The sequence below is a fragment of the Salvelinus sp. IW2-2015 genome, linkage group LG20, assembly GCF_002910315.2.
Source record: "Salvelinus sp. IW2-2015 linkage group LG20, ASM291031v2, whole genome shotgun sequence".
NCBI classification, from domain to species: Eukaryota; Metazoa; Chordata; class Actinopteri; order Salmoniformes; family Salmonidae; genus Salvelinus; species Salvelinus sp. IW2-2015.
Window position 1 is genome coordinate 7178157 of NC_036860.1, and position 27513 is coordinate 7205669.

The window sequence follows — 27513 nt, forward strand, 5'->3', positions numbered from 1 at the left end:
TTAGCCTAATAATGATTACTCCTGTATCAGTCGGCAAATTTTCTTTGCCATTTGAGAATTGTGTGTCCATATTTTAATTTAATAGGGAAGTCGGTTAAGAACAAATCTTATTTACAATGATTGCCTAGACAGGACCGGCCTGAACTGTCTTGTTCAGGGGCAGAACGACATATTTTTTACCTTGTTCAGCTCACAACCGTATCGGTACTGCCGAACACTAAGCAGAATCAACTTCTCCTACTTTTCTCTCCAAATCCCCTGGTCAACATGATCAGACTCACCGCAGTGACCCCACCCTCGTCCTTAAATTTCACCAACACCATGACTCCACCTATCTCAGTACAACACTGCGAACCGAACATCCTCATCACTACCTCTCCTCCGACAAGAACTCCAAAGAATCTCATGCTTCCTCTCTTAACTTTACTCTCACTGCTCTACCTCCAACTATTCCCACTCTACTCCATCCGTCTTCCTAACCCCCTACCTTTCCAGACATCTCTGCGCCAGTAATAGCCCAGTGTTGCTCAACCACCTCCACACGATTTCACTCTCCAAACCACTTTCATGTTCGTTAAATTTCAGCAACTAGACATAACATTGAAGAATATTACTGGCCTTCATTCAGCACATTCAGGTGCGAAACATGTGTTTTGATGCCTGCCTTTGCGCAGGGGCAGCTCATTAACCCCCATACCCCTTAGGGTCCCAATTAACACTCATTCACATGAAACAAATGTTCAAAAGGATTAAACAATTCAAAGGAAGTCACATAAGCAAACCAAAACCCAGCACACAAAATTAAAAATATTAAAGCGCCTAAGTAAATCAATTCAAAATAAAGCACGAGGGAAAAGGACTAAAATAATCATAGGTGACATATGCAATAACTGTAAGTCACTCTGCATATGATCTTGCTAAAAGACTCAAATCTAAAATTGCAGTGTAACGCTGACCTTTAAATATAATTGTCCATCTAAATCAGCATAAAAGGTCTGACCCATTTTGATTTATCCTAAATTAAATGGCTTATTTGCTCTATGATCCCACCTTAGTCCCTCCCATAAAGAAACATTCTATGGGCAGCAGGTAGCCTTAAGTGGCAATGTGGATTCACAAGTTAATAAAAATACCAAATAACCATGTCAGGTAGTGTACATCACAGGTGTGATCAAGTAAGAGTGGACTCAGGAGACAGGGTTGTCTTTCGTACACTTTTTATTGTCATCACTTGACAGAGGGAAGGGCAGGAGGTGCATGCCAGGGACAAGAAGCTGTTTACTTCTTGGTGGTCTCCTCCTCCTTTGACAGGGTCTTGATGATCTCCTCTTTCTTTGCTGCCAGGCGCTCCTCTCTGCGCTTACGGGCCTCCTTTGTCTTGGAACGACGGGCCTCAGCCTGGTCACTGCAGAGAAAAATGGTCAAACAACGCTGTAACTTATCTTTTGGCTGAACACAAATGTACATCTTACCATCTATAAACATTCCTATATAAAGATCTGCTTTTAAGTGCTCATCAGCTCAGTTCCTTCTCCACTAATTCCACTAATACAAAACATTGCACATAGAAAAGTCTAAGGCAGATAGATGAGTTGTAGTTTTGGTTTTAGACTTACCACAGAAGCTTCTTGCGGGCCTTGTCTGCCTTCAGCTTGTGGATGTGCTCCATGAGGATACGCTTGTTCTTGAACACATTACCCTTCACCTTAAGGTAGAGGCTGTGGTACCTGCGGGAAGGAAAGGGGCAAAGCAAGAAGAGCAAATCAATCTACAATACACGCTTTAAACAATTAAATAAATACAAAATGAATAATTTATCAATTAATGAACTACATTTGAATTTCCTTCCTAAATCAAATAGGAATTTGAACAGGGGTTAATCAGATAGCCAAGAGAAACATGACATCAAATTTCAGGGAAGTTTGTGTAACCATTCTCAGGGAAACATTTTTACCAATGTAACTCTGGGTTGATTGTTAGCCATTATAGCTAGCAAGTTCAGCCTAGGCTAGTAGAGTTAGCTAGTTCAACATAATCAATGTGTAAGAGACATCCTTGAAATGGACCCAATAGGAGTTGCTATGCCTTGTGAATCTGTATACTCGAGGGTGGATGTGGAGAACTTACATGTGCCTGTCAATCTTATGGGACTCCCTGTAGCGACGGAGAAGACGACGCAGGATTCTCATACGACGCATCCAGGACAGCTTCTCTGGCATWCGGGCGTTGGCTGTACCCTTTCTCTTACCTGGTAGGGTGGGCAGAGGAAAGGATGGTGTTAGGCCTGAGATTAATACACCCCAAAATTCACAATCCTGTTTTCAATACAAATCAGTTACGTAAATAAAAAGACTACTTGATTGTCATCACTAGTCGATATAGCTACAACAGCATTCACTCACCGATTCCTGTGTGCCTTCCCTTGCGACGTGCCAGCGTGTTCTTGCGRCAGCGGGCGCGAGAGTGCACCGTGACAGGCTTGCGGATGATAAGACCATCCTTTACCAGTTTACGGATCTGCTGGCCTGAGGGGGGACAGAAAATATATGGGTTAGACAAAGCAGGTGAATTTACAGCAACAAATCAATATTCAGTCAACTACTGGGCAGATTATGCACAGGCTACATTAACTACATCACATAGTGCCAAAATAACACGCTAAAACACAAATTGGCTGAATCCTTACGGGAGTTGGCGTTAGCAATCTCATTGGTCTCGTTGGGGTCCAGCCATACCTTCTTCTTGCCACAGCGCAGGACGCTGGAGGCAAGCCTCTTTTGAAGCCTGAGCATGCTGGGTTAGAAATGAAGAGTTAGTTAACGCATTACATTTTGTGTAACGTTGCTAACAACATAACTTAAATGTTTGTAGTGTGAACAGGGGTTAATCAGATAGCCAAGAGAAACGTGACATCACAAATTTCAGCATAGTTTGCGAAACCATTCTCAGAATCATCATATTAACCATTTATCCTATATAACTCCGGGTTGATTGTTAGCCATTACAGCTAGTTAGATGCTAATGACTAAGCGTTACCATGGCTGCAACTGGGCTAACGTTACTCGACGTTAGGCTAGTAACGTTATCTAACTAACGTAAACTCACCCCATTCCGTACAAATGTGCGCAACCACAACATTCAAAGGAGGCTACAAAGAAAACTAATGGGACTGTTGCGACTGAGTTGACTTCAAAATCGGGGGAGTGAACTAGGTTTCTATTCAAGCGTTGATCGACATGGTAATGGCTCTATAGTATTGGAGAAAAGTTGAAAAAAACGGACCCTCCGTTACATCGTGACGTGTCATGTCGTAACGTACAGCACGCATAAAGCAACTATTTCTGTCTTACAATCTCTCTCCACCAGGTGTAGCACTTCTCTCATCATTTAAAAACAAGAAATGGACAGTGACAGGGGTAAGGGGGGATACCTAGTCATTTTTTGCGTCATCATTGCATGCGATCATCATTCTCAAAGCCGCTGTTTACTTCTAAGATCACTTTAGCACCGCCCTAAAAACCCGATTCAAATTCGACACAAACCTTCAAATAGGTATGTAATGACACATTATATAAACTCTTTATAGTGTTTTATTTAAATTTGAGAGGCGATAAGGTGATAAGTTGGACAGATCGAGTGAAAAAAAGCAATTTTCCCACACAACCTCTCTCCTTCTCACTATCACGCATTAGTTTCGCTWYCCCACCCGCCATTTTTAAAAAGACCCGACRGGKCTCATTGSCTGCTTRAATTATGCAGAWRCRGGCAGCGTTTAGGTCATGTAATTGATCATGTTGGAAAGGGGAGAAATTGTGCTTTACAATGGTATTGACATTACAGTTGATCTGGAAGTATTACGTTTTTGGGGCGCTAAAATAAGGGCAATTGTACGGACCAAGGCGATGTACGAGTTTACGTTACTATAGTCGTATAGCTAAATATCATCCACACGGTTACAGTTCTTAGAAAGTGACATGGTTGACACTGAATCTTACAAGACACAAGTAACCAGTTCGCTAATACAAAGCACCGGGGAACATCAGTCAAAATCATGAGACCAGTGTCCAGGTAGGTGTAGGTAACGTTAGCTGTCAAATGCTAACAAAAWGGGGTAGACCAAATTTGCTAGCAACGTAGCTAGTTAGCCTGTCAAATGTCAACACTCAAATTATATGGAACATGGATATCGTTGATACTAACAATATGGGAATCAGACATTTTTTAAACGATCATAATCTAGTCAGCTATGATAGCAAAGCGGTTTAACTCGCATTTGTTTAACGTTAGGCCTGAATGTCTCGTCTCAGAAATCTTGGTCGACAACATGGCCTCCCTGGCTTGGAACATCGTGCGGCACATTTACCTAAAATGTAGCTTTTCAGATTAAATATGTTWAGGGACTTTGACGGTAGTGTCGCGTAAATGTTGGAGCAACCTTAGTAAACGTTTAATGGGCAATTAATGTTTATTTTATAAAAAATATGCGAATTTAGACTCGCACAAAGTCGGTTGGCTTACCTCATGGCTGCTACTGCAATAGAAAAAGGAAGARTCGAGGGACGGACAGGGCCGTACCATTAAAGCTACAGGAGAATCCAAAATGAGATATACAGCGGTTCTTTTGTGAAATAAACGGAATACGACACACATATAATATTTTTCATGTGAAGTGTTAGCATTAAAGTACTAATTTGTAGAGAGAGCGAAAGTAAGAGAGAGCAATATTGTCTGAAATCATAAGATAACGTGTATAGAAAATATGTTCTCCCCTTATCTGGGAATAATAGTATATTCCAAAGGTGGGGAGTGATTTCGCACTGCATTGTGGGTGAAATCATACAAAACGCGGCTCACTACTCCGCCAGAGGAGACCAATGTCGAAGCCAAAGACTAAAACTGTGTCTGTCTGACACTGTCAGAGGAAACGTTTCTGTAAGGCTGGCTACGTTTAGATAAGCAGCCCAAATGTGATATTTTTTCCCCATGAATTGGTCTTTTGACCAGTCAGATCACCTCTGAAAAGATATGTGAAAATATCTGATATATAGCATTTACTTTTACTCAAGTATGACAATTTATTAGTTTTCCACATCCCTGTACTTAAGTACATTTAAAACAAGATACTTTTCGACTTTTACTCAAGTAGTATTTTACTGGCTGACTTTTACTTGAGTAATTTTCTATTAAGGTATCTTTACTTTTACACAAGTATGACAACTGAGTACTTTTTCCACCACCTTGAAGGAGACCCTAAAGTTGAAGCCAAGTTCGTGTGACATGAATGCATTGTTTGATTTCCTCTCTGAACTGAAAGAGATGGAGACCCGCACACTGCCGAGAAAAATAATAAATCCAAAACTGAGGCTTGAATGCAAAATAAAGATTTTTATTAGAACATCATGGTCCCCCAAAAAATCATAAATGGAATGTAAAAACAAAACAAACGTTTTGGCCTCAGGCCATCCTCAGTGTAGATCTTCAGCAGCATGCTCACCTGGCTTCTATTTCAAGGATAATTGCATATGATCAAGCAAGACAGAAAATCAATAAATCTGTACCTTGTACAACATAATGCATGTTCTAGATTATATACAAAAGGTACAAATGCGGACAGAGAAATATCATCAATCATTGCTTTTACATAAACCATGTGAACATTTCCTCKGAATAGATAACACAGGATTGTAATAGAGTATGAAGCTAAAGARACCACTAGATGGGGCTATCGATCACCAATAAGAGGCAATATACCAGCTACAGGAAAAAATTCAATAACAGTTCTTAATTAATAAAATAGAATGTTATTTGTCACATGCAGTGACGATTTTAGCATGTGAATCTTGGTGGGGCAAAAAAAAGAAGAAGTGGATGCATGTCAACAAAGCCACTATAAAATATAACACTAAACAATACATGAATTGCACTATAACGGTGACAAACGGTGCCCACAAACTGTTAGGACCTACAGAAATCTGTCCCAACATCTTACCACTGCTACACCTGGCTATCAGCGGAGCCTTGTCTGGCAGTGAAACAGTTCATTCAGCCTCATTTACTGCCTTTTAAAAAACATAGCTGATATGGCTGACTTGTTTAAACAAATCAAATCAAATCAAAGTTTATTTGTCACGTGCGCCGAATACAACCTTACAGTGAAATGCTTACTTACWGGCTCTAACCAATAGTGCAAAAAAAGGTATTAGGTGAACAATAGGTAAGTAAACAAATGTGGTTTCTAATGACAATTGAGATGTACAAACTATGACATAAGGGGACGACAAGCGGATAAGAGGACACCCGTAATTTCGATTAAGACATTAATGAGCAAGCTAGGACTGACGTAGTCCATATAACTATTTGTTTAGMACTTTTGAAATGTACAGCGGCAGAATTCAGAACATGGGCCGTTCTTACAGTGTTCTCCCTGTATACCAAGTCAGAACCGTAGGATAAATAAAGGGGGCAAGTTTTCGCAGTTCCAAGTTAACAGTTGTTTTGAGCACGGCACAAATCATACTTCATTGACAGCATGGCCAATGTTAAATGTTTAATCCCAGATTTGGGACCACACAGCCAGTCCACTGAATAGCAGGCTAGGGATTGCTTTACAATGCTTGCAGTTAATCACTGATTCCTTCCAAACTACTCGTTGTTGAATTTGCGATTTCCAACTTGTTGTATAATGAATATGTCTAATGGCCGATGAGCACCAATATGTTTTATTTATAATTTCTCTTCATTATTTCTCTTCATATGTCAAGGATTAAAAAGGATTTTCCAGTAGATTGTCGACTTGATTCATGATGATGACTGTTGGCTAAGATTTTGAAAGTATGATGTTGACATGTCAGTCCAATCAAAGCTACTGTAGATATAACGTGATTTGACGTAATTTTATCTGTGGCCAATGACCTTAAGCCTTCTTGGATGAGCACTTCTAATGTAACTCTATGGAGGCACCCAAGGGAATAGAAATTTCTAGCTCTACCCTTAGACTTGTCAGTGACGTAGTGTCCCCATGAGTGACAGAACACTGAGCCAATCATGGTGCAAGGCTCCGTATTTTCTGCTGGCTTGCGCCACCACCACAGAAAGCACGGAGCTAGGCTGAAACACCTGCATTTTGGAGCTGCCTTACTCAAGAAAACAAAAAAGAGACCATGTTTGTATGCTGATTTATTAACTCAATGATATATGTATTATTTTACATTCTTTGCAAAATGATATGTGACACGTATTAATGCAAAAATAACATGCAAAACAGGTAAGCTCCACCCACAAAAAAATATATATCACGAATGACTGGTCGCCACTGGTCACATGAGCTAAATACAACAGGTGTACACCTTACAGTGAAATGCTTACTTACCAGCCCTTAACCAACAATGCAGTTTTAAGAAAATCGAGTTAAGAAAATATTGACTTAATAAACTAAAGCAAAAAAGCAAAAAGTAACACAATAACAATAACAATAACGAGGCTATATACAGGGGATACCAGTACCGAGTCAATGTGCAGGGGTACAGGTTAGTCGAGGTAATTTGTATAGGTAGGGGTAAAGTGAAAATGCATAGATAATAAACAGTGAGTAGCAGCAGTGTGAAAACAAAGGGGGGGGGGGGGGATCAATGCAAATAGTCCCGGTGGCATATTTGATTGATTGTTCAATTGTTCAGCAGTCTTATGGATCGGGGTAAAAGCTGTTAAGGAGCTTTTTAGGACCTAGACTTGGTATAGAAGGGGACTAGGCATGCACCCTTGAGGGGCCACCGTGTTGAGGATCAGCGTGGCAGATGTGTTGTTGCCTATCATTATTACCTGGGGGTGGCCCGTCAAGAAGTCCAGGATCCAGTTGCAGAGGGAGGTGTTTAGTCCCAAGGTGATTAGCTTAGTGAGGAGCTTCAATGGGACTATGGGGTTGAACRCTGAGCTGTAGTCAGCATTCTCACATATGTGTTCCTTTTGTCCAGGTGGGAWAGGGCAGTGTGGAGTGCAATTGAGATTGCATARTCTGTGGATCTGTTGGGGCGGTATGTGATTTGGAGTAGGTCTAAGGTTTCCGGGATGSTGTTGATGTGAGCCATGACTAGTCTTTCAAAGCACGTCAATGCCTGATGGGTGGAGAGTTATGAAATATATCATCCACCTGCATTCTGTCTGGAGAAGACTAAGTTCAAGATTACTACACTACGTGAATGTTTTATCTGCTGAATAGAACAGGAGGACATGAAGGAGACGGGGTGACCAGACTGAAGCCATTTTCCCATAAAACTTCTACCTGCAACTAGCCTTTGCCACAAGCTTTCACCTTCAGGAGCGAAGCCTGGGAGCTAACCTGCTTGCTTTGTTCATGTTCAATTTGATTTGATTTGACTTTGGACTTAAACGCCCTCGAAGCCATTCAGGCTACCCAGCAGCATAGAATGCAACTGACATCTCTCTTCTTGATAAGAAGGCATGCCAAATGGGTTACTGTAGTAATTTTCTTGGCCAAAAAATAACTGTATGACATTGTCATCTGAATCAGGAATTGAATGGACATCAGTAGGCAAACAGCTGGAGAGAAGGATCTCACCTGAATCAATGAGTCAATTAAGCAATAAGGCATGAGGGGATGTGGTATATGGCCAATATGCCACGGTTAAGGACTGTTCTTAAGCACGACGCAACGCGGAGGGCCTCGATACAGCCCATAGCCATGGTATATTGGCCATATTCCATGAACCCCCGAGTTGCCTTATTGTTATTATAAACTGGTTACAAATGTAATTACAACAGTAAAAATAAATGTTCTGCTATACCCGTGCTATACGGTCTCATATACCACTGCTTTAAGCCAATCAGCATCCAGGGCTCAAACCACCCAGTTTATAAAGGCACATAACCTACACACACCACAGAACTGCACTGATAAAGGGACATTCCTTGCATGAGGACCTCACATAAATACTTTACACTGGACTGAAGAAGGGGACGAAAACCAATCTACACTCTGTCACAGCCTGATCTGTTTCACCCGTCTTTGTGATTGTCTCCATCCCCCTCCAGGTGTCATCCATCTTCCCCACTTATCCCTGAGTATTTTTACCTGTGTTTTCTGTCTGTTTGTGCCAGTTCGTCTTGTTTGTCAAGCCAACCAGTGGTTTTGTGTCAGCGCCTGCTTTTCCCCAGTCTCTCTTTTCTCGTCCTCCTGGTTTTTGACCCTTGCCTGACCATGTACCCACCTGCCTAACCACTCTGCCTGCCCCTGAGCCTGCCTTCCGTCCTKTACCTTTGCCCCACCTCTGAATTACTGACCTCTGCCAACCTGACCCTGCCYGCCTGCCGTCCTGTAACTTTGCCCCTGTTGCTGTAATAAACATTGTCACTTCGACACGGTCTGCATCTGGGTCTTACCTTGATACCTGATACACTCAATACATACATACATGTGTGTTTTACATTCATGAACCTCCCTCAATGAAGAAGACTACTTATTCAGACAGGATTTCCTCTCTATTTTATTTTTGTACTCGTTATTGCTACTACTATTTTTATACAAAAAAGGGACATTTTCATTAAGCCTTTAAAAACATATTAATGGGAAAAATGTATTTGTGAAAACTGAATAAATACTGAAGTGAAGTTGATAAATACACAAAGGATGGCGGTCAGATTCAGTAAGAACATAGTAAAAAGTTCTAGATGAACCTAGCTGGCCACATCTGTACTGCTAAGCCTCAATATTATTTGACTATATTATTCCCCTGAGTTAAGCCATGTCAGATCCTTTACTGTGCATCAGACTGTAAGGAGGAATGGACTACAGTATGCCTGTGCATCGCACAGTATGGACATGAATGGACATATATGTACAGTACCAGTCAAAAGTTTGGACACCTACTCATTCAATTCATTCTTTTATATTTACTATTTTCTACATTGTAGAATAATCGTGAAGAGTGAGTTGGACTGCAGAGTGAAGGAAAAGCAGCCAAGTGCTCAACATATGTGAGAACTCCTTCAAGACTGTTGGAAAAGCATTCCAGGTGAAGCTGGTTGAGAGAATGCCAAGAGTGTGCAAAGCACATATGGAATCATGTATTAACCAAAGAAGTGTTAAACAAATCAAAATATTTTTAATTCTTCAAAGTAGCCACCCTTTGCCTTGATGACAGCTTTGCACTTTGCCTTCTTGCATTCTCTCAACCAGCTTCACCTGGAATGCTTTTCCAACAGTCTTGAAGGAGTTCTCACATATGTTGAGCACTTGGCTGCTTTTCCTTCACTCTGCAGTCCAACTCATCTCAAACCATCTCAATTGGGTTGAGTCGAATGATTGTGGAGGCCAGGTCATCTGATGCAGCACTCCATCACTCTCCTTCTTGGTCAAAATAGCCCTTACACAGCCTGGAGGTGTGTTGGGTCATTGTCCTGTTGAAAACAAATGATAGTCCCATTAACCTCAAATCAGATGGGATGGCGTATCGCTGCAGAATGCTGTGGTAGCCATGCTGGTTAAGTGTGCCTTGACTTCTAAATAAATCACAGACAGTGTCACCAGCAAGCGATCACACCAAATCAAATCAAATCAAATCAAATTTTAAGTCACATACACATGGTTAGCAGATGTTAATGCGAGTGTAGCGAAATGCTTGTGCTTCTAGTTCCGACAATGCAGTAATAACCAACAAGTAATCTAACCTAACAATTCCACAACTACTACCTTAATACACACACACAAGTGTAAAGGATAAAGAATATGTACATAAAGATATATGAATGATGGTGTACAGAACGGCATGGCAAGATGCAGTAGATGAGTATAGAGTACGGTATATACATATGAGATGAGTACTGTAGGGTATGTAAACATAAAGTGGCATAGTTTAAAGTGGCTAGTGGTACATGTATTACATAAAGATGGCAAGATGCAGTACATTACATTTTACATTTAAGTCATTTAGCAGACGCTCTTATCCAGAGCGACTTACAAATTGGTGCATTCACTTATGATATCCAGTGGAACAACCACTTTACAATAGTGCATCTAACTCTTTTAAGGGGGGGGGGGGGTTAGAAGGATTACTTTATCCTATCCTAGGTATTCCTTAAAGAGGTGGGGTTTCAGGTGTCTCCGGAAGGTGTGGTGATTGACTCCGCTGACCTGGCGTCGTGAGGGAGTTTGTTCCACCATTGGGGTGCCAGAGCAGCGAACAGTTTTGACTGGGCTGAGCGGGAACTGTACTTCCTCAGAGGTAGGGAGGCGAGCAGGCCAGAGGTGGATGAACGCAGTGCCCTTGTTTGGGTGTAGGCCTGATCAGAGCCTGAAGGTACGGAGGTGCCGTTCCCCTCACAGCTCCGTAGGCAAGCACCATGGTCTTGTAGCGGATGCGAGCTTCAACTGGAAGCCAGTGGAGAGAGCGGAGGAGCGGGGTGACGTGAGAGAACTTGGGAAAGTTGAACACCAGACGGGCTGCGGCGTTCTGGATGAGTTGTAGGGGTTTAATGGCACAGGCAGGGAGCCCAGCCAACAGCGAGTTGCAGTAATCCAGACGGGAGATGACAAGTGCCTGGATTAGGACCTGCGCCGCAGTAGATGATATAGAGTACAGTATATACATATGAGATGGGTAATGTAGGGTATGTAAACATTATATTAAGTGGCATTGTTAAAGTGGCTAGTGGTTACATTTTACATAATTTCCATCAATTCCCATTTTAAAGTGGCTGGAGTTGAGTCAGTATGTTGGCAGCGGCGCTAAATGTTAGTGGTGGCTGTTTAACAGTCTGATGGCCTTGAGATAGAAGCTGTTTTTCAGTCTCTCGGTCCCTGCTTTTGATGCACCTGTACTGACCTCCGCCTTCTGGATGATAGCGGGGTGAACAGGCAGTGGCTTGGGTGGTTGTTGTCCTTGATGATCTTTATGGCCTTCCTGTGACATCGGGTGGTGTAGGTGTCCTGGAGGGCAGGTAGTTTGCCCCCGGTGGTGCGTTCTGCAGACCTCACTACCCTCTGGAGAGCCTTACGGTTGTGGGCGGAGCAGTTGCCGTACCAGGCGGTGATACAGCCCGACCAGGATGCTCTCGATTGTGCATCTGTAGAAGTTTGTGAGTGCTTTTGGTGACAAGCCGAATTTCTTCAGCCTCCCTGAGGTTGAAGAGGCGCTGCTGCGCCTTCTTCACAACGCTGTCTGTGTGGGTGGACCAATCTCAGTTTGTCCGTGATGTGTACACCGAGGAACTTAAAACTTTCCACCTTCTCCCTACTGACCGTCGATGTGGATATGGGGGGTGCTCCTCTTGCTGTTTCCTGAAGTCCACAATCACTCCTTTGTTTTGTTGACGTTGAGTGTGAGGTTATTTTCCTGACACCACACTCCGAGGGCCCTCACCTCCTCCCTGTAGGCCGTCTCGTCGTTGTTGGTAATCAAGCCTACCACTGTAGTGTCGTCCGCAAACTTGATGATTGAGTTGGAGGCGTGCATGGCCACGCAGTCGTGGGTGAAACAGGGTACAGGAGAAGGGCTCAGAACGCACCCTTGTGGGGCCCCAGTGTTGAGGATCAGCGGGGTGGAGATGTTGTTACCTACCCTCACCACCTGGGGCGGCCCCGTCAGGAAGTCCAGGACCCAGTTGCACAGGGCGGGGTCGAGACCCAGGGTCTCAAGCTTGATGACGAGTTTGGAGGGGTACTATGGTGTTAAATGCTGAGCTGTAATCGATGAACAGCATTCTCACATGGTATTCTCTTTGTCCAGATGGGTTAGGGCAGTGTTGCAGTGTGGTTGCGATTGCGTCGTCTGTGGACCTATTGGGTCGGTAAGCAAATTGGAGTGGGTCTAGGGTGTCCGGTAGGGTGGAGGTGATATGGTCCTTGACTAGTCTCTCAAAGCAGCACTTCATGATGACGGAAGTGAGTGCTACGGGGCGGTAGTCGTTTAGCTCAGTTACCTTAGCTTTCTTGGGAACAGGAACAATGGTGGCCCTCTTGAAGCATGTGGGAACAGCAGACTGGGATAAGGATTGATTGAATATGTCCGTAAACACACCAGCCAGCTGGTCTGCGCATGCTCTGAGGACGCGGCTGGGAATGCCGTCTGGGCCTGCAGCCTTGCGAGGGTTAACACGTTTAAATGTTTTACTCACCTCGGCTGAGTGAAGGAGAGCCCGCAGGTTTTGGTAGGGGGCCGTGTCAGTGGCACTGTATTGTCCTCAAAGCGGGCAAAAAAGTTGTTTAGCCTGTCTGGGAGCAAGACATCCTGGTCTGCGACGGGGCTGGTTTCTTTTTGTAATCCGTGATTGACTGTAGACCCTGCCACATACCTCTTGTGTCTGAGCTGTTGAATTGCGACTCGATTTTGTCTCTGTACTGGGACTTAGCCTGTTTGATTGCCTTGCGGAGAGAATAGCTACACTGTTTGTATTCGGTCATGCTTCCGGTCACCTTGCCCTGGTTAAAAGCAGTGGTTCGCGCTTTCAGTTTCACGCGAATGCTGCCGTCAATCCACGGTTTCTGGTTTGGGAATGTTTTAATCGTTGCTGTGGGTACGACATCGTCAATGCACTTCCTAATGAACTCGCTCACCGAATCAGCATATTCGTCAATATTGTTGTTGGACGCAATGCGGAACATATTCCAATCCGCGTGATCGAAGCAGTCTTGAAGCGTGGATTCAGATTGGTCGGACCAGCGTTGAACAGACCTGAGCGCGGGAGCTTGTTGTTTTAGTTTCTGTTTGTAGGCTGGAATCAACAAAAATTACCTCCATGCTTCACGGTGGAACCACACATGCGGAGATCAACCGTTCACCTACTCTGCATCTCACAAAGACATAGCGGTTGAAACCAAACGTCTCAAATTTGGACTCATCAGACCAAAGGACAAATTTCCACCGGTCTAATGTCCATTGCTCGTGTTTCTTGGACAAGCGAGTCTCTTCTTATAATTGGTGTCCTTTAGTAATGCTTTCTTGCAGCAATTCGAACATGAAGGCCTGATTCACGCAGTCTCCTCTGAACAGTTGATGTTGAGATGTGTCTGTTACTTGAACACTGTGAATCATTTATTTGGCTGTAATTTCTGAGGCTGGTAACTCTAATGAACTTATCCTCTGCAGCAGAGCTAACTCTGGGTCTTTCTTTCCTGTGGCGGTCCTCATGAGAGCCAGTTTCATCATAGCGCTTGATGGTTTTTGCGACTGCACTTGAAGAAACTTTAAAAGTTCTTGACATTTTTCGGATTGACTGATCTTCATGTCTTAAAGTAATGATGGACTGTCATTTCTCTTTGCTTATTTGAGCTGTTCTTGCCATAATATTGACATGGTCTTTTACCAAATAGGGCTATCTTCTGTATACCACCCTACCTTGTCACAAACACAACTGATTGGTTCAAATGCATTAAGAAGGAAAGAAATTCCACAAATGAACTTTTAAAAAGGCACACCTGTTAATTGAAATACATTCTAGACGGTTGAGAGAATGCCAAGAGTGTGCAAAGCTGTCATCAAGGCAAAGGGTGGCTACTTTGAAGAATCTCAAATATAAAATATATTTTGATTTGTTTAACACTTTTTGGGTTAGTAAACTCAGAAAAAAAAGAAACGTCCTCTCACTGTCAACTGCATTTATTTTCAGCAAACTTTAACATGTGTAAATATTTGTATGAACATAACAAGATCAACAACTGAGACATAAAATGAACAAGTTCCACAGAACTGTGACTAACAGAAATGGAATAATGTGTTCCCTGAACAAAGGGGGGGGTCAAATCCAAAGTAACAGTTCAGTATCTGGTGTGGCCACAGCTGCATTAAGTACTGCAGTGCATCTCTCCTCATGGACTGCACCAGATTTGCCAGTTATTGCTGTTAGATGTTACCCCACTCTTCCACCAAGGCACCTGCAAGTTCCCAGACATTTCTGGGTGGAATGGACCTAGCCCTCACCCTCTGATCCAACAGGTTCCAGATGTGCTCAATGGGATTGAGATCCGGGCTCTTCACTGGCCATGGAGAACACTGAAATTCCTGTCTTGCAGGAAATCATGCACAGAACGAGCAGTATGGCTGGTGGCATTGTCATGCTGGAGGGTCATGTCAGGATGAGCCTGCAGGAAGGGTACCACATGAGGGAGGAGGATGTCTTCCCTGTAACGCACAGCGTTGAGATTGCCTGCAATGACAACAAGCTCAGTCCGATGATGCTGTGACACACCGCCGCAGACCATGACGGACCCTCCACCTCCAAGTTGATCCCGCTCCAGAGTACAGGGCTCAGTGTAACGCTCATTCCATCGACGATAAACACGAATTCGACCATCACCCCTCATGAGACAAAACTGCAACTCGTCAGTGAAGAGCACTTTTTGCCAGTCCTGTCTGGTCCAGCGACGGTTGGTTTGTGCCCATAGACAACGTTGTTGCCGGTGATGTCTGGTGAGGACCTGCCTTACAATCTCAGCCTATTGCGGACAGTTTGAGCACTGATGGAGAGATTGTGCGTTCCTGGTATAACTCGGGCAGTTGTTGTTGCCATCCTGTACCTGTCCCGCAGGTGTGATGTTCGGATGTACCGATCCTGTGCAGGTGTTGATACATGTGGTCTGCCATTGCGAGGGCGATCAGCTKTCCGTCCTGTCTCCCTGTAGTTTTGATGTCTTCACTATTATTCTACAATGTGGAAAAAAGTACAAATAAAGAAAAACCCTGGAATGAGTAGGTGTGTCCAAAGTTTGACTGGTACTGTATTTATGACCATTATAACAATGTAGTGCTCATATGGGGAAAATAAAATGCAATGTACCTTTGATTATCGTGTCTCATGATTTTAATGTAATGAATATTGACTTATCTGTATAACATTGGAATCAATGTACCGTGTAATTATCATCGTCAGGACTATATTGATGCTTTTCATGTTTTYCTGATTTCATTGAGATGAAGTGAGCGATGTGACAGATAAAATGTATATAAGAAAAACAGTWAGCCAACAGGCTACATATCCTCGCTGATGTACCACTGCCGACAACTGCCTACAGTGCCACTTGAAAAGAGGTGAGCATCTAAAAATGTGGATATCATCTGTGCAACCAGGTGGCAACCTAGTCTAATTGCTTTACCCATTACCCAATCACAAGACATCCCTTCCGTGTTGGTCTCTCGTTGATTAATCAGTGATGAGGGTGGGGCCTTGTCAATGGGGCGTGGACCTATTCCGTTCGCAGCTGGAATCTCGAGTGGAGCGCCCCGTCCGTATTGTCTGAGTGAGGAAACGGAGGGTGGTGGGCTAGGATAGACTGTAGACGACGCAGCTGTTGCTATTGTACTACGCTTGGGAAGCACCCTCCGGGAAACAACGGCAAGTAATTATCTTCGTTGACAATGACTATAGCGACATCATCATAAACATAGGAATTAGAAAATAGAATTGAAAAAGTAAATCAATGGTACAGAAAAGTAGTATGTCCAGRACGCCTTCGACCTCAACCCAGGAGATCCAAATGGACATGTTTGATCAACATCCACACGGACAGGTAAGCAGTAAAGGCTACAACTCAAGCCTACCCGGGAAATCTCACCTTAGGTTTGATGGAGCCAGTCCGCCTGTTGCTGAAGCTTTTTGTTGAGACATTTTGACAGTCCACAGTTTGACTTGTCATAACAGGGACTATACAAGCAGAAAAGCAGGTGAACGAACCAGCTGCGAATAAGATTTAATGGAGTAGGTTATAATTCCCTGAGCAAAAAAAACGTATGGGAATTGTATCAGTAGGACTAATAACTAGGGTAATAACAAAGTAATGCATGTATTCTTCATCTATAGTAAAAGCATTGGTTTGGTCACAGAGGGCCACTAATATGGTAATTAACTGTGGCTGCTGTGTGTCGCTTCTTCCGTTTCTCGTTACCATCTGAAGCTGTTCCACTTTCAAATAGAACCACAGGAATTATAGGCTATGACATTTTTTTAATATATWTTTTTTTACAATTTATGTGTTGGAAAAGTGTGTGTTATTTATGACATGACAATGACTATTTTTGGTTTGACCATTTGATGGTCAATAATTACACAAAGCTGCCTATTATTGTAGGCTAATGCTAAATGATGATTGATGAACGAACTCTGATGTCTTTTACGCAATTAGCGCTATGTGCTACACGTTACTAGTTGGATAAAGTCCACAAGTGATGCAAGCCACGCCCACGTATTAATGGACTGTGTGGACAGTGGACACAATTTTCTCTCTCGTCCGTTTTGCCTTCATGCAGGAGTAAGGACACCGAACTCTGTTTAGATGGCTTTACAGCCTACTCATAGCTAATGCATTGTTGTTTCTTTGCTGCCAGGAACTGTCATGGAATCAAGGTGTTGCTGATTAATGATGAAACTTTTTCCCGAAATGAGAGGGGATGAATGCCGTACACACTGGCAGACACATTTAATGGAATAAGATCGCACATAATTATCATATCATGTGTTATAATGCTCTCCCTTAGGCCATGCCTTTTCTGCCCTCCAAAAAACAGCATATTGGCTTTTGATTATTGCTATATCTGTGCTCATGCAATGTTTTCTTACACAACACTTGTTCTTTTAGAACTCTAAATGTTCAGAATGTAACTTTTTCTGTAGCTATAAATGGCATTCGGGAAGTTACAGTATATGGTAAAACTGGTCGTAAAATCGAATGGGAGGGGGGGGGAAAGAAAAATGACCAGAACAAACCCGCCCACGCTAAGCTCCATCATTGTCTCTCCACGGAAACCGCGACATCACAGAAAAACAACACATACTCTATACAACCCAACACCTCAAGCCATGCCAAGTATGCTTCCTGCACGCCTCACTCTCCCACTCTTTCTCTCTCCATCTCTCTCTCCCTTCCCCATCCTTATTTCTCTCTCTCTGACTGTTTTTAGCTGTCAGATTTCTATCCCTTGCGTGTTAGTGCTGTGCTGAGAGACAGATGGACCCCCCCCCTTGTGTAATGTGGTGGGGAAGGGTTTGTGTGTGGCACTCGGATCAATTAGATATAAAGTTCACGCAGACCTGCGGCGGGTCACGCTGGCATATTTATAACTCAGCTGTGGAGAGACGACCGGGGGACCACACTTGTAGACTACGTCCCAAATGGCACCACATTCCCTAYGTAGCGTACTTATTTTGACTGAAGCCCTGTGGGTCCTGGTCAAAAGCAGTGCACTATATAGGAAAAAAATGTTCCATTTGTGACCGTACTAGTAAGATCCTGGAGGAAAGGCCCCCCGGCCCCCCAGCAACACTGAATGGCAACAACCAACCCCAACAGAGATGAAAACATATGAGCAGGCGCAGGGGAATGCTGAACTGATCTAAATCAAGCCTGGATACAATAGCTCAGATTATAGATTGTGTTTGTTCTTCTGCCTGCAGCACCAGCGGAGGAGTGCTGTTACTGTATGTTTGCCTAGAGAATGTTCGACTGTGCTCTGTTAATGCTGGAAGACAGAGACACACCACAGGCTTGTCCTCCCATCCCTCCCCAGTTTACAGTTCCTGTCTAACAGAGCAGCGCTCGCGTCACACCCACCTCTAATTAGTCACTTAGCCCTGGAGGTTGGTTACCGACAGGAAACCTCCCCTCCCTACTTCCCCTCTATGGCATTTCCCTGCCCTTTACTGTAGCCAGCCTCTCCCCATGGCCAGCTCAATACAACCCACCCCACGCCCCCTTAATTTCCCACAACTCACCTGTCAAGGATGCAGAGATCGTGTTGCGCTTTCTCTTTTCGTCATCCTCTGAATATGATCTATAGTGTGTAGACCACAGAGGATGATGCCCATGTCCGGGCCAGCATTGTTGCGGCTGTTGAGGGCACATTTGTTTAAAAGTTGTCAGCACAGGCAGAGACATACCTCTGGGGACTATGGYGCCCCGGCTCAGTGATGATGAGAGAAGGGTAGGGGAGCTGGACTACAGCTGGACCTACAGCTGGACTCAGACTCTAACAGCGGGTCCATACCTCACACTGAGGAGTATTCTGATTAGACCTGTAGTAAAGTGTACTGGTCTGATCGATGTGGTCATAGCTGTGGGCGCAGGTGTGTGCGTGCGTGTATGAAGGTGGGGTTGGTTGGGTTGCTGGGAGCAGGTGTGTGCGTGCGTGTATGAAGGTGGGGTTGGTTGGGTTACTGGGAGCAGGTGTGTGGCGACAAACTGTACAGTTTGTGCTCACAATGTGAGCATGATTTTGTACATGAAAGAGAACATGGCTCTGAGAAGTTGATCAGGCTTTTGATTGCAGGAATATGTCCCATGTGGGTGTCTACCATTTGAACGCTGCACATATTCATGCATACAGTACATGTGTGAGTGTATTGTATGTTCCTGTGTACTATTCTTGTGGCCTCCGCTCAGGCATCTGTACACACGCATCTGTACACACAGGAGCCCACCAGTCTTCCTGATTGCCAACAAATGCAATTATCCGGCACTGCGTATCCATGGTGACGTGGCCAGGGTGGGCTCTAATGCAGTGGAGGGCCCTGCCCAAGCCAGGCTGATCCCTGGCAAATGGCCTATCACATTACAGGGTCCCGACCCACATGAATAATGACAAGTAATGGAGGTTGAACATGAAGCTGAGCTAAGATGGTGGAGTACACTGGTGCTGGGAGAGGATCAGGACACATTGTCTCCTTTTAACTCCCATCTCTGGCAGCGCTCCATCTGTTCTGGTCATTGTCTTCTATGTCCCTGAAGCTCTCCTGATCATAGAGTTCCAGTATCATAAACAATTGAATTTTGTGGACTTAAAAGTCTTGAGATGAATTTACCGCTAGAACAAAGCTGGGAGGTTTCGTAATGTTTTCWCAACAGAAAATATGTTTGTGAACAAAACTTTGTTCAAGTGTACTTTTTTTWATTAAGACTTGCTTTGTGATGCTTCGTCTAATGTCTCTTTTGGGTTTCTTGTCTCCTTATCTTCCTTCCTTCTAGGGAAAGTATTCCAAACGGAAGAGCCGCTTCAAGCGCTCGGATGGAAGCACCTCCTCTGACACCACCTCCAACAGCTTTGTCCGGCAGGTAAGACCCCCTATTCGCCTTATGCTGTACCTATACTGTASCTTATACGAGACYGCCTGATTCYTCTGGTGATRARTTCAAGAGATTCATAGGTGCGAATAGCCCGATGGATCAGTATGGATATTGCTGCAGCACTGTTRGCGCCTTCTCATATAAGTAACCCAAACACATTCACATGGTCACTAGCACACAGCCGTCCAAGCTCTCTGCAGTTTTACTTACATTGCACKTTGTTAACCTCTTACTCCTCCCCCTTTCCTTTCCTTCTTTCTCATCTGTGCAATCGCTGTCTTATTTCATTTTTTCCTTGACCTTTCTCTGTCACCCCTCATTTATGTTGCTCTCATAAACACAATTGATGCCTCTGCTGTCCTCCCCGGTGGATGCCCCCACCTACTCAGGACTCAATGTTTTTCACTATGAATCAACAATAAACTGGTCAGATTGATGCACCTTGGATAAGAACAAGACAGAGAGTGAGAGAGTGTATCGTAGGGACTCCAGGAGGTAGATCTCCACAATCCTGATTGTCATGTCTTGGTTCCGGGTCCTCGTGTAGGGCTCAGACCCTCCCCAGCACGCCCTCCCCAGGTTCCCCGTGGTTCATTGATCAACACTGTCAGGGTGAGCCCATRGGAGCCTGCTATTCTCCAGCAGGAGAGACAGGCTTTAGRAAATATGTTTCCATGGGGGAAACGTACCACACAGAGACACTTCCTTTCCGGGGGGTCTGGAGAGAGGGGAAGGGGTTTAAGGTGACACGCGTGTCATCTCCATCGCAGCTCATCATGCGGACATKACATTTTATTAAAGCGGCCCCGTGTCATGCCACCATGTGTCCCCTTTTCCTCCCCGACCTCTTCAGWTGAGGGAGGAAACGTTTTGCCCCTGCCTGACGACATTAACCTGCTCGCTATGGGTGTCACACACACAAAAACTCCCCTCTCTTGGCAGTGAACACAGGGAGTGTAGCCTTCCTGTGGATTCTAAAGGTTAGCTAACTTCAGCCTCTGTTGCACCCCTCCCCCTCCCTCCCCTACTCACTGGCACATCTCCTCATTAACTCTGTAAGTCTGCTCTGAGCCGGACATGTACGGTAGCAGGAGCCATTAGAGTGGGTGTGTCCCAAATGGATACCAACCTGTATACAACCTGAATTTGCAGTGAATCCTTCATTTAGATGTCCTAATGCACTATGTAGGCAGGCTGTGTTATGTCTATGTATGCAGCTAGCTGCACTGTATATGTTTGCACCCTCTTGCGCAACTGCGAGCCGAACACTCTTTCCAAGCTTTAAGTCTCACAAACACACACACTGTCACACAATCAGCCAGCAGTGGAGCCGGTACACTGGTCTGGTTTCCATGGCAACCGGCACACTGAATCTCCCCTCTGTGTGCAGGCGCAGTGGGATGGAGAGGAGGAAAGAATGTTTAGATGGATTAGTGTGTGTGTGTGTGTGTACAAGAATAGAGTACTTTAGATACACAGGGAGTGGCAGGCATGTAGTAATGAGCACCATTACTAGCTGTGATTGTAACCTGGGAAAGAAGAGGCAATATGGATGTGAAAGACACAAGATGTAGATCAGATGCACCTCTTGTGACCTCCTTGACTCTTTGGAAATGTTCATTGCTGTTTCAATGTCTGGGCTGATTGAATATGATTTGAGGATTCAATTCTACATATCGCTCTCTTTATCTATCAATCTCTTTCTCTATTTCTCTTCTCTTTCTCTCTCTCACAAGCGCGCACACACACACACATTCAGATGGGTTTTTGTGATCAATACAGTTGGCTGTCCGGCAATGCCCTCCAGCTATTCTACCATAGAGACATGAGATGAGCTGACCCCTACACAACACAGTCAGTGAAGGACCATAATCACTCTGGCATCCCTGGGRGCTCATTTGCCGGGGTTCAGTTTCCTTCTTTTGCCATTCCATTTAGAGCAACTGTGTCAGTCCAACGCTATTAGGTCATGATTAATCATTATTTTTGATGGCACCAGGGTCAGGTCAATTGGCTGTTTCACAATAGAGGGGGCGACTTGTGTTACGTAAAAGAAAGCTGCTCCAAGCTCAGGACAAATAAATTACATTCTACGACCGCAATGTTCACAGGATGAAGYTTATCTTAATAATTCACCCTGAAATCACCTCTTCTCATTTGAGTGAGGAGAATTTGATAAACCGATAGTTACAATTTCCTCCATCTGAGTGGCAGTTAGTCATTTTTCCTCGTTATTTTTCGCCCTCATATTTTCTCAGCTGTGTGTGAGAAATCCTGCTATGGTGTATGTTCCCTTTCCATTGGAAGGGAAAATGTAATCAGTCCTTCTGTCAGTGCAGCCTGGCAGTAGGCTGCTTCTCTTTGAGGAGAGGGAACCAAACAATAGTCTGAGTGGCTGACACTTGGGAGTGGCTCTGAGAATACTAGCCTGCCTGCCTCTCTCTGGCAATCTGTTCCTCATGCTGTGGACCTGGCTGGCTGGCTGCCCGTTCATCACCAGTCAGTCAACCACTCCTGCGGTCCGCTATGGTGAGGCACCTGTCACAGTGTCAGAGGTTGCCCCCTGCTGGTGGAATAGAGACACCAGAGCTGTATGTTCCCCTCCTCCACCCGGCCTCTCCAACCCCCTGCTCTCCTAGCTTAGGCCTAGATTCAATCAGATCAAGCGTTAACCGGCGACAGCCCACACCACCACGACATTTTCTCAGGGATACTTGAAGGTTGGGACTATCCTTGTCTGGCAGGGAAACTTTTTATTTTATAGTTTAAAACAATTATTTTGTTGCATTATTTGAGCTTAAAATGTACATTTAAATTTTTTAATTTTCAAACTACTTTCAATATGATTCATTTCCATGTCTGCTCTGTGCCTGGAAATGCAAAGGATCCCAATTTCATAATAAAAATGTCAATAATGGATATTAAAAAGTATCTTTCTTGTGACTATAAAGAATATATATTTTTTAATTGTTATTCCTATGTCAGTCCAACACTCTTTCCAAGCTGGAGATTTGGCCAACACCGTCAGATTTGTCTAAAATCCTTATTCATGTCCTCATTACATATAGGGCAATGCATGTTCTGGAAAGTTCTCTACTTTTGATAGATTTAAACAGACGATATGGGAATCACCATGGTCACAACCATAAACTGTCAACGCCATCTGGAATATGAACGTTGGTTCAAATATGTTACATTTAATTCGCTTTTAGTCATGACGCAACTGAGGAAAAAACTAATTGCTACTGTGTAAACCACAGAAGAAAACTGCAATTTTTTGTTAACTCCGTGAAACATCAACTCCATCAGAGTGCTRAAAGATCTGATGGAGTGGTTGTTTTTTAATGGGGATTTTCAAATGAATCATTTCCCATATTTTACAGATGTTTCTGTTGCACTTTTCTTTTTAGAGGCAAAAATATGTCTGTCTTGAGTAGTTGTCAACTCCGTCAGTGGCTTGTCAACTATGTCTCTGATGGCTTAAGATAAAAAAAGAAAATGTCATCACCGTTCTGCATCATATGCTTAAACAGTCAAAGTATTTGCTGCGCTAGGCCTAAGGGTTTGCTTTTAWAAATGTTGTTTTATGTTCTACATCTATAGAAAAACGTGCCAAAATGCTCAAGAAATTAGCCCTGCAGCATTTAATAGTGCTATGAAACTTAAAACTTGGATTACATATTTGAATAATTTAACATGAATATTTGAATGATCTATTGTTAGCTTTAGAATTGCTTRGACCTTGCGGGGGGACCCGCTAAACTGCTACGCCACTGCTGATGTTTTGGCGGTGTCATAGGTGGAACCGCGTTGGAGCTGTCACATCGATGAGCAGCCGCTCTTGTGATCATTGTTACGAAGCCACATCCGTTCAACTCGCGTTAGAAATGTAAAAACAAGAACGTGTAGGATATATAGAAATAATGACGCTCAAATTGAACATCATTAAACAAAAATAATGAGGATTTCTATCAGCCTAATCGAGGTGTAGATTACKTCTCACATTCCAGTGTTCGAACTTGTAAACAAGCTGCATGGGATTTCGCTTAGTGCGACTCCGTGCAGCCAATGGCAATGTCCGCTTTAGGTACAGTATAATGCGAGGAGCATCTTGTGGGCTGGACAGCTCTAACGCAGTTCCACCTCCTACACGTCAAAACATCAGCTATGCGGATGTCGACTGAAGCAGACATGATTGAATTGGGCCCTTAGTTTAGCAGGCTGGAGCCATTTTAACACTGACTGACTGCTGCCTGGCTGGCTGGCTGGCTCGCTGGGCCAAAGAATTCAAGTTCAGTTCATCTCCTTCACTAATCTGCCGACTCGTCTTCACTTATTTGCCGACTACTTGAAATGATCTACGTTTGCGTATCTGCTTTCAGGTTGATGAAGTATGATCATTACATAAGGAAGTACGATCTGAAGAAGAAGGGACATGTTCATAGTAGAAGCTGAAATAATCAATTGAAGTGCAACACTTTAGAACTGAAAGCCAGTAGGTATTGTATCTAGTTTGTGTAGCTGGAACAGGTATGCCAACTGTTGCCTGAACTTAATCAAAGAGATTTTAGAATAAACCTGTGTGGCCTTGAAATGTGTCCGTTTTATTTCCCTATTACTTTACGGGGATTAATCACCTCCTGTTGCTGACTGGTTCCAAGTGTGCTGTCATTATTGCGCCACTGGATGTCCTTGTTGCTGCCACTGATACACTGTTCACCCCCCCCCCCCAATCTAGTCACTCCTCCCCTCTAACCATATCATCCCCTTGTTGATGTCCCGTTCTGGGTATAGAAAGACGAGAGGAGAGGGCAGGATAGAGGAACGTTTTTTTTTCCCCTGCCCAGCCTCTCTCCCACGTCCGTGGGGGCATTGAATGACTGACGGCTGCATACCAAGCCCCTTCTGGCTCGCTGCGTTGCGTTCACGGTCCTGTTTCTGTCCTGCCAGGGCTAAATATAATTCCCCAGTTTGCAATGTAGCACAAGTCCTGCAACCTGACCCCCCCCCCCCCCACCCCCCCAGTCCAGCTCCCTCACTCCCCTCTCCTTTCCTCATACACAAGGTTCAGGTTCTTGGGAGTGTGTGTGTTAGAGGGTTAGGACAGCACACTCCTTTCACACATACATACTCTCTCTCTGGCCTCTCTCTTTCAGACACACACACACATACTTTTGGACTTACACACTTGCCGGCACGGTCTCTCTCTCTCTCACCCACACACACACTGCTGGTCGTTGGTGTGGACTGTGGCTTTGCCCCTCTGATTTGCCGTGGTGTGGCGAACGTGGCGAGCGCGGTATGGAGCAGACYGACAGGTATCGCAGGCCCGGCATGGTAAGACAGACCTGGCTAAACCTAAACGCTTTACACTTTTGGTGAGTCTGTTTTGGCACCTGGTCCGGGAAGGGCGCCTTGCCGTACTGTAGGAGTGTGTGTGTGAGACTATGTGGGCGTGTGTGTCAGAGAGGGTTGAAATTTAGGGTTGGTGGACAGGACACATTAACTTAGAAAAAAGTTTTTGATGCGCCATTTCCTAGTCTCTCTCATTCTCGCTCTCTTTGATCCTCTTCTTTCGCCTGCGTTGTGTGATTCCATTTTGGGCTGGGCCACAGCTGCAGGGAARGCGCTGGGGTTTTAATTAGACTTCCAGTCCCCCTGGTAGACTGGCTGCCTGCTGAGGGACCCGCCAGCCTCACTGTCCCAGACCCTAGCCCCTCCAGCCATTTTATGAGGCTTCTTTCTCTCTCTCTCTCTGTCCTGTCCCAGCTGGTCCCAGCCTGGATCCCCAGAGACGCAGATCACATAGTGGCTAACGTCAGTGTTTCCTAACAAAGTGTGTCCATGGGAATGTAATGGTTTTGACCTCCACAAGTTTCAGACCGAGTGCTATATTTATCTTGCTGATTTCTTGATAGGTGGACCCCTAGGAGGGTATTTTCTGACGTTTTTAGTGCTTTTTAATGTTACAGTTCCTAGGCGTATTGTTTTGGTTTCAGAGTACCTTTTTAAAAAATGCTGTAGGTCTCAACAGTATAATTAGACTTGCCTAGTACTACTATCTGCTATTAGCTTATCCTTTTTCAAAAAGTTATTGTTGATATTACTTCATTAGTGCCCACTTTGAGCTGAATCACACCTCTCGGTGTATTTGCGGTGAGGTCTGTACATGACCCCCCTTTTTTTTGTCTCTCTCCTCAGTGCAGGGCCTTTTTTTAAGATAGCAGTTCACAAAGACACGGCTGTYCGTCGTCCAGCCCGTTGTCATGACAACGGCGGGCATCGTGCGCCAAGCACATGGCCATTTAGACATTGGGAAGCGCCACTGGCCTTCGCGAGACACGGAACGTCWCTAACGCTCCTCTCTTAGTACACTGTCGGCTACCAACCTGGCTTTTTAAAAATCTTTTTAATCCTCTGGAAGAGTGTTGCTTGTTGTTCTTCAGTTCCACCGCTGACTGGTGTTGTACCTACTGTTTATGCCAGTGCTGCTGGTGTGGGATGTGAAACCCCTGTAGAATAGGGATTGAGCCTGGGCTGATCATTCTATCCGTCTCCCTCTCCGCTGGCTGTCTGAGTGTGTGTTTGCCCTGTCTCTGACTGGGATTACAGCTGGGTAGACTGTTTGCTCCGATCACACGGAGGGCTGGAGGGAGGGCTGGAGGGAGGGCTGGAGGGAGGGCTGGAGGGGAGAGGCAGAAATACAGCCTAGAGGAGTAGCGAGAGAGTGTGATCTTGTCAGGATTAGAATGTCATAATTAATCATACCAGTGGTTTGGACCGTTATTGTATTTCACTTCGGTATCTTTTCTGGCTATCTTTTCGATCTTATTTCACTCTGCCACACACACCGCTTTCTCACTTTGAATCTTAGTCTGTTTTTATCTGTAGATCTTTATATCATCATCAAGGCGAGGCATGTGACTTTACAACACGCATTCTATGTTTTCAGACAGTCACAAAGGAGGACACTAGATGGATGCATATAATATKCACCCACACATACTGGATACAGTGAGCTCTGAAAGTATTGGGACAGTGACACGTGTTGTGTTGTTTTGGCTCTCTTCTCCAGCACTTTGGATTTGATATGATACAATGAGGTTAAAGTGCAGACTGTCAGCTTTCATTTGAGGGTATTTTCATCAATATCGTCGGGTGAACCGTTGAGATTATTACCTCACTTTTTGTACATAGTCCCCCCATTTTTAGGGGACCAAAAGTATTGGAACAAATTCATTTATATGTGTATTAAAGTAGTCAAGTTTAGTATTTGGTCCCATATTCCTAGCATGAAATGAATACATCAAGCTTGTGACTCKACAAAATTTGTTAGATGCATTTCCTGTTTGTTTTGGCTGTGTTTCAGATTACTTTGTGCCCGATAGAAACAAATGGTAAATGTACTGTCACTTTCACAGAAAATAAGATATGAACATGTTTCGAAACAC

General features: G+C 44.2%; 2 protein-coding genes, 1 long non-coding RNA gene and 1 other non-coding gene across 5 annotated transcripts in view; 1 reads left to right on the forward strand and 3 right to left on the reverse strand.

Moving 5' to 3' along the window:
• LOC111980292 (uncharacterized) overlaps positions 1 to 383 on the reverse strand; it is a 5254-nt gene extending 4871 nt beyond the window's left edge. Inside the window, exon 1 of one of the 2 annotated variants that reach the window (XR_011481685.1) lies at positions 217 to 383. This is a non-coding gene — a long non-coding RNA (uncharacterized lncRNA). The remainder of the gene's footprint in view (positions 1 to 216) is intronic. The other variant, XR_002879422.2, reaches the window with a different exon arrangement.
• An 817-nt stretch (positions 384 to 1200) lies between these two features.
• LOC111981806 (large ribosomal subunit protein eL19) lies at positions 1201 to 4742 on the reverse strand. Its single transcript, XM_024013253.2, has 6 exons — positions 4519 to 4742; positions 2687 to 2793; positions 2403 to 2525; positions 2128 to 2248; positions 1617 to 1727; positions 1201 to 1405 (listed from the first exon to the last, which is right to left on the reverse strand). Exons 1-6 carry the CDS (start codon positions 4521 to 4523, stop codon positions 1279 to 1281), a joined length of 594 nt encoding a protein of 197 aa, XP_023869021.2. The 5' UTR covers positions 4524 to 4742; the 3' UTR covers positions 1201 to 1278.
• Positions 2884 to 2963, reverse strand: LOC111982211 (small nucleolar RNA SNORD53/SNORD92). Its single transcript, XR_002879722.1, has one exon. It is a non-coding gene; the product is annotated as a small nucleolar RNA SNORD53/SNORD92 (small nucleolar RNA).
• Positions 4743 to 16185: 11443 nt separating the features above from the next.
• Positions 16186 to 27513, forward strand: part of LOC111981289 (voltage-dependent L-type calcium channel subunit beta-1) — a 34444-nt gene continuing 23116 nt past the window's right edge. The window contains exons 1-2 of the mRNA XM_070449359.1: positions 16186 to 16516; positions 19964 to 20050. Of these exons, the coding sequence (XP_070305460.1) occupies positions 16427 to 16516; positions 19964 to 20050 (177 nt within the window). The 5' untranslated portion in view covers positions 16186 to 16426. The remainder of the gene's footprint in view (positions 16517 to 19963; positions 20051 to 27513) is intronic.